Source organism: Danio rerio, chromosome 25, assembly GCF_052040795.2.
Source record: "Danio rerio strain M-AB ecotype USA chromosome 25, GRCz13ab, whole genome shotgun sequence".
Classification (NCBI taxonomy): domain Eukaryota; kingdom Metazoa; phylum Chordata; class Actinopteri; order Cypriniformes; family Danionidae; genus Danio; species Danio rerio.
In genome coordinates, this window is record NC_141045.1 from 40,227,501 (window position 1) to 40,235,000 (window position 7,500).

Here is a 7,500-nt window from a genome sequence, read left to right on the forward strand (position 1 = left end):
ATGGCTGATCTCGGCTCTTCTACACAGACTGTGGGATCTGCTGCAGCACCAGGTCTGTGTTCTCCTGTGTGTGTGTGTGTGTGTGTGTGTGTGTGTGTGTGTGTGTGTGTGTGTGTTTATGGTTTATAGAGCAGTGTGTGACTGTGTGTGTGTGTGTGTGTGTGTGTTGCAGGGCGAGGCTCTGAGCGCCGCTCATGTGTTGGGTTTGTCTGCTCTGCATGTGGAGCTGCATCGCTGCCGGAGTGTGTGTCCTCCTGTGCAGCTGCTGCCGTCTGCAGACGCTCGCTGTGTGTCTGAGTGTGTGTGTGACGCTCTGAGCTGCTGCACGGACACACACATGCACACCTGCCTCAGGTACGAGCGAGTGCACCACCTCGACACCACCACTCTCCATCAGCACTGCTCATCTGTGTGCGTGCGTGTGTGCGTGCGTGTGTGTGTGCGTGTGTGTGTGCGTGTGTGTGTGCGTGTGTGTGTGCAGGTTCTGTGTGTCGGTTCTCTCCTATGGTCTCTGCAGAGCCACCGCTCAGGCTGAAGAGCTGCACGTCTTCATCCCACACACACTCTTCAAGAAGGTATAACACCAGTTCAAGCCGTCACTGACCCGTCCCTGAGTGTGTGTGTGTGTGTCATCACAGCGCTGTCATGTTGCTGCGTACACTGCGCTCAAAACCATTATGGGAATTTTATATATATGTGTGTGTGTGTGTGTGTGTGTGTGTGTGTGTGTGTGTGTGTGTGTGTGTGTCAGGCTCAGTTTGTGATGTCCCGGCTGGTTCCGGAGACGCGGGCGCTGCTGATTGGTGAACAGGTCTCTGAGCCTCTGTGTGCGCCCGCTGGAGGCCTGCAGGAGTCGGCTGTGGCTCTGTGGAGAAACACACACATCCAGGCGCTGAGGAGACGGCCTGAGTATCAGGTGCTCACACACACACACACTTGTTCCTATATCCCGGTGTGCTCTCCGCACCTTCACATCTCCACACTCCTGCATTCTGGCAGATCAGTCCCCATGAGTCTGTGTGCATTCAGGTTTAAGTCCTCACTGGGATATTAAAACAAGTACACACACTGCAGCGCCTTTTGTTGATGCTCTCTCTGTTCCTCCAGCTCTCCCTCTCTGATTGGCTCACAGCAGAACTACAGGTCCAGCGGAGCCGAGACGCACTCACTGATGCTGAGAGGTACAGCGCACACACATAAACAAACAGTCATGCACACACACACACACACACACACACACACACACACACACACACACCACACACACAAAGAATGAATGTAAGTGCATGCGTGTGTGTGTGTGTGTGTGTGTGTGTGTGTGTGTTCAGGCAGGAGTTCCAGCAGTGGGCCTGTGAGCTCTACTATCTGCCCATGGCTGCAGCAGACGGCGGCTGTGGAGGAGACGTCACTCAGAGCTGTGCTCGCATCATCACTGCACTTCTGGACCAACACACAACGTGAGTCACACACACACACACACACACACGCACACACACACACACACACACACACACACACACTGACTCAGACACACTCATCTGACCTGTGTGTGTGTGTGTGTTTGTGTGTGTGTGTGTGTGTGTGTGTGTGCAGGTCACAGGGTGCAGGAGCACACGGACACTCTGATAGCTGTCTGCCAGACCTGCTGTCACTCCTACAGGTACAGACTGCTGACAAACACACACTCAACACAACACACACAACACAACACACACAACACACATTCACAATGCTTTCAACACACACACTGTTTCCATGGAAACCCTTCAGTTAAGCAACACAACAATCACATAGCAACCGCATAGCAACACCCTGGCATTACCATAGCAACCACATAGCAAAACCACAGCAACCCCATAGTAACCACATAGCAACACCACAGCAACCACATAGCAACACCATAGCAACCACATAGGAACTACATAGCAAAACCCTAGCAACTACATTGCAACACCATCACAACCGCATAGCAACACTACTGCAACCATATAGCAACTACCTAGCAAAACCAAAGCAACCACATATAACAACACCACAGCAACGTAGCACTCCATAGAGACCCATAGCAACACATTAGCAACCACAGTAGAATCTCCTGGCTAACACTCAGCTAGTGCATAGCAACAGCTTGTCAATCACCCAGAACACCCTATACTAGCACCTGGAGCAAAATCAGCAGCCTAGCAACAGCACAGCGCAACCACAGTCATCACTGGGAATACCTTAGCAACCACATGGCAACAGTATCCTTGCAACATTGTAGCAACCGTTTAGAACACCATGGCAACGCTACAGTAGAACACTGCAACAACACATGGCAACACCTTGGGGGAGAGGAAGCCCCTAGCGACGGTTGTCAGGTGTCGTGTGCGTCTTCTCTGCAGGCGCTGCTGTATGAAGAGGCCGTCACTCCACAGAAGACTCCAGATGACGCGCATCACTTCCTCTGGGACCTGATTGAGAGCAGGTGCTCTGTGACCCCTGACCCCCAGTGCATCGCAGAGCAGCTCAGATACCAGCAGACGCTCCAGAACATCAGCCGGTACACACACACACACACACACACACACACACACACACACACACACAGAGCAGATTTTCTGGCGGTGCCACTGGTGTGTTTTGATCCAGGACTGCAATACCTAGTTCATCCACTGGGTGTCAAACTTACACACAGTGTGTTTTGAAGAGTAGTGGTCATATACTAGCTGAAAGATCTCACACACACACCATTCACAATAGTTAACAGAAGTGTGTGTCTGTGTTTACTGTTGACGCAATGACACACACACACACACACACACACACACACACACACACACACACACACACCTAGTGTTAGTATATCAGAACAATGAGTGTTGCTCAGTAGAGTTCAGTGTCAAATTCTGCATATTCAAACACTCTTAGACCTGTGATCACTGTCTGACTACAGGACATGACTGCACAAACGGCTTCATCTCATCAATAATGACGTGTGTGTGTGTGTGTGTGTGTGTGTGTGTGTGTGTGTGTCAGTGTGGTGTGTGTGGTTCCTGCCGCTCTGCTGCTCAGGGTTCAGACTGGCGGATCAGCTCTGGACTGCAGGAGGATGATCAAACACATCACTGATGTGCAGGTCTGCCTCTTCATCATCATCATCATTGTCAACCCAGTGACCGCTACAGCACAACACCTGAACTAAACCTGATATTTTATATGTTTCTCTGTTTATTAACATTTATTGAATATTTTCACCAACATATTAGTGTGTGTGTGTGTGTGTGTGTGTGTGTGTGTGTGTGTTTGTTTGTGTGTGTGTGTGTGTGTGTGTGTGTGTGTGTGTGTGTGTGTGTGTGTGTGTGTGTGTGTGTGCTAATATTCGGACTGTGTCTTCAGTTTTGTCTTTGTTACTGGCTAATCTACTGTATCTGCACATACACACACGGTTTACACACACTGTATAAAGGCATTTAAACACAGTCAGCTGATAATGTGACTAAACTGTTCCTCTTTTAGGTAAGTGAGGATGATCATGTGTTTCTGCTCTGCTTATAGCAGAATAATGAGAGAGAGATGTGTGTTGAGAAATGGTTATAACTCTTCTTGAAAGTCAAGTTTACACACAATCAGATTATTCTGCCTCTGTAAAGCTCAGATGATGATGTCAGGGTTTTGGAGGTTTCTGATTGGCTGATTGACAACATTTGAGTTAATGTGAGGCACAACTGTAGAATAGTATTGAAGGAAAAGCTCAAACACACTGCTTCCCTGAGTGACAACATGGAGAATCAACAAGCCAGAATCAACAACAAAGCCAGATTACCATTAGCTGAATGACACTGGGAAACAGACTGTTTGGAGACATGTCCTGTGCTCTGATGGAGCTAACATTGAACTGTTTGGCCATAATGAGCAGTGTTACATCTGGAGGACAAAGGGGAATCAGCACACCATCCCAACTGTGCAGTATGGGGGCGGCAGCATCATGTTGTGGGGCTGTTCTGCTGCAGGAGGGACTGGTCCACTTCACAGCATAGATGGCATCATGAAGACAGAACATTATGGAGAAATACTGAAGCAACATCTCAACACATCAGCCAGGACATTACAACATGCCCACATATGACTCTTCCAGACAGACCATGACCCTCAGCATACTGCCAAATGAGTTCACATGTGCTTTAAGGACAACAGAGGGAATGTTTTGGAGTGGCCATCACAAAGCCCTGATGTCAACCCTATAGAGAATGTGTGGGCGGAGCTGAAAAAGCTTGTGCGAGCAAGACAGCCTACAAATCTGACTCAGTTACAGCAATTCTGCAGGAGGAACGGGCCAAAACTCCTGCAAACTATTGTAGAAGCTTGTGGAAGGAGACCCAAAACATTTGACCAAAGTTACACAGTTTAAAAGCAAAGCTAAACAATAACAAGGAAATGTGTGTCAACTAGAAATGAATAAACAATTCTTTCATTATTCTGGCATTGAGCAAATGCAAGTCATTTAGGAAATCCTAACAGACCTAAAATAGTGAACATTTAGTGTGATTTACCAGCAGACCTTTAAAAAAATGGTCATGCTCCTTTATTTAGTGTGTGTGTGTGTGTGTGTACACTGTGACTGTAGAGCCTCTTATAGAGAATATGACTGTAGGAGAGAGATCTGAGATCAACACTGCATCCCCAGCACATGCGTATATGCTTTACAATGATATTACAATGCATTACAGTGTGTGTGTGTGTGTGTGTTTCAGATGAGGACGTGTGTTCCTGATGCTCTGCTGTCCTGCAAGCTGACCGCACTCTTCCTCAAAGTACGTCAATCTGTGAAACTTACGTCAAACCACCACATCTGTGTGATCAGTAACAGTGCACTCAATCAGGACACTGTGTGTGTGTGTGTGTGTGTGTTTCAGGCCATAGTGAGCGGCAGTGTGAGCTGTAGATCTCCGGCTGACGCAGTGAACGAGTGTGTGTGTGTGTTCAGCACTCGGTGTCCTCTGCTGCTCCTGTCCGCCATGGTAACACACCCCTCATCTGCATGTGCTGTCTGGATTATGGCCTAACTCTGCCTAACGGGGACGCCAAGGCCAGATACACTTAGCAGATGCAGATAAACCTGCGCGTCTGTTTATTACTCTGCTGTACCTGAGCACTGACACAATAACCGTGTGTTCTGAGCAGTGGAACACACACATTGAACACTGTGTCTGTGTGTGTGTCTGTGTGTGTGTGTGTGTGTAGCGCTGGTGGCCGCGTGTGTCCTCTGTGCTGGTGTGTCAGTGGAGGCGTCTCACCGCTGGAGAACCACTGCCTGATCAGCTGCAGATGCTGGAGGACACACACCGCTGGAGCTCACGGTACAACACACACACACACACACACACACTCACTCATGCACACCACTGGAGCTCACGGTACAACACACAAAAACAAAACCTGGTGTGTGTGTGTGTGTGTGTGTGTGTGTGTGTGTGCAGTGTGTGTGGCGGTCTGTCCTCCTCGGCTCCAGCGGCTCCATCATGGCTGCTGGCTGCGGCTCTACAGGCTTCACTGCCGCACTCGGACCCCACAGCGGCTCTCGCTCAGCTCGACCACACACACACACAGGTGAGTCCGTCAGGTGAAACATGCACACACACACACACACACACACACACACACACACACACACGCACACACGCAGAGGTGGGTCTGTCAGTTGACCAATCGGCAATCATCTCTCTGCAGGTGCTGCTCTACCTGTTCCTCTACAGTATAATAGAGCTGATCTCTGCACACCTCAGCCAACAGGTAACACACACACACACACACACACACACAGAGCCTCAGTGATCATGCTGCTGTAGTGTTGATGTGTGTGTGTGTGTGTGTGTGTGTTTGCAGGAGTGTGTGGAGCGTGTCAGAGGCGTGTGCGTGTGTCTCCTCACTCGTCTTCAGGGTCATTCTGATTGGCTGCTGCTGTTCGATCAGTGTGGATCAGGTGTGTGTGTGTGTGTTTGTGTGTGTGTTAGACTGGTCATGTGATGATGATGATGATGATGTTCTTCTGTGGTAGATCATGAGCTGTGTGAGTTCAGGACGCGTGTGATTTCCCATCATGCCCTGCGTCTGCTGCCGCTGGCCTTCTACAGGTGAGGAGCCGCCGCTGCGTCAGTGCCCACACTCCTGTCCTGCTCTGCTGAGAGTGTGTGTGTGTGTGTGTGTGTGTGTGTGTGTGTGTGCAGTGTTCTGTGTGCGGTGGACTCACAGCTCCTCCAGGGATTGGTCAGTTCTCCAGGATTCCTCCACAGCGCCGGCGTCTCCTACAGGAAGCTGAGTGAGCTGTACCTGAGTGCTGAGAGCGCAGGCCGGCCGCAGGTGTGTGTGTGTGTGTGTGTGTGTGTGTGTGTGTGCGTCTCTCTGGTGTCTCCTGTATCTCATGTCTGTCTAGAGTGTTGTGTTCGTCTCACATGTGCTCAAGTCTGTCTCCTGTGCTTGACGTCTGCCTCATCTGTCTAGTGTGTGTCAGATCTGTTACGTGTCATCTGTGTGTCCTGTATGTCTCGTGTGCGTCTCATATCTGTCTTGTGCGGTTCATATCTGTCTTATGTCTCCATGTCTTGTGTGTCTCATGTCTTGTGTGTGTGTGTCTTATGTCTCTTCCGAGTCTCATATCTGTCTCATGTCTCCTTGTCTTGTGTCTCATGTCTTGTGTGTGTGTGTGTGTCTTATGTCTCTTCCGAGTCTCATATCTCCTTGTCTTGTGTCTCATGCCTCTTCTGAGTCTCGTGTGTGTCTCATGTCTGTCTCATGTCTTTTGTGTCTCTTGTCTCTTCTGAGTCGTGTTTCATATCTGTCTTATGTCTCCTTCATGTCTTGTGTCTCATGTGTCTTCTGAGTCTTGTGTCTCCTGTCTGTCTCATGTCTCTTCCCAGTCGTGTGTTTCTCATATTTGCCTCTTGTCTCCTTCGTGTCTTGTGTGTCCTGTGTGTGTCTCATGTCTCTTCCGAGTCTCATGTGTGTCATGTCTCTTCCGAGTCTCGTGTGTGTCTCATGTCTCTTCCGAGTCTCGTGTGTGTCTCATGTCTCTTCCGAGTCTCGTGTGTGTCATGTCTCTTCCGAGTCTCGTGTGTGTCTCGTGTGTGTCTCATGTCTCTTCCGAGTCTCGTGTGTGTCATGTCTCTTCCGAGTCTCGTGTGTGTCTCGTGTGTGTCTCATGTCTCTTCCGAGTCTCGTGTGTGTCTCATGTCTCTTGCGAGTCTCGTGTGTGTCTCACGTCTCCTTCGTGTCCTGTGTGTGTCTCATGTCTCTTGCGTGTCTCGTGTGTCTTTTATCAGTCTCCTGTCTCCTCCTTGTCTCGTGTCTTAGGTCTGTCTTGTCATGTCTCTTCTGTGTCTCGTGTATATCTCAAAACAGTCTCATGTCTCCTTGTCTCATGTCTTCTTTGTTTCATGTCTGTGTCTTGTCTCCTTCGTGTCTCGTATGTCTCATGCCTCTTCTGTCTTGTCTCATGTCTGTCTCTTGTGTTCTTTGTCTTGT

At 49.3% G+C, this 7,500-nt stretch overlaps 1 protein-coding gene across 1 annotated transcript in view; it reads left to right on the plus strand.

Moving 5' to 3' along the window:
- fanca (FA complementation group A) overlaps positions 1-7,500 on the plus strand; it is a 16,311-nt gene that overhangs the window by 7,923 nt on the left and 888 nt on the right. Inside the window, 17 exon segments of the mRNA NM_001040635.2 lie at positions 1-52; positions 173-354; positions 482-575; positions 752-916; positions 1,108-1,181; positions 1,329-1,457; positions 1,594-1,660; positions 2,385-2,542; positions 3,019-3,118; positions 4,734-4,793; positions 4,896-5,000; positions 5,224-5,339; positions 5,460-5,589; positions 5,710-5,772; positions 5,866-5,962; positions 6,038-6,113; positions 6,207-6,339. The exon segment at positions 1-52 is cut by the window's left edge and continues 48 nt beyond it. Coding sequence (NP_001035725.2) covers positions 1-52; positions 173-354; positions 482-575; positions 752-916; positions 1,108-1,181; positions 1,329-1,457; positions 1,594-1,660; positions 2,385-2,542; positions 3,019-3,118; positions 4,734-4,793; positions 4,896-5,000; positions 5,224-5,339; positions 5,460-5,589; positions 5,710-5,772; positions 5,866-5,962; positions 6,038-6,113; positions 6,207-6,339 — 1,801 coding nt within the window.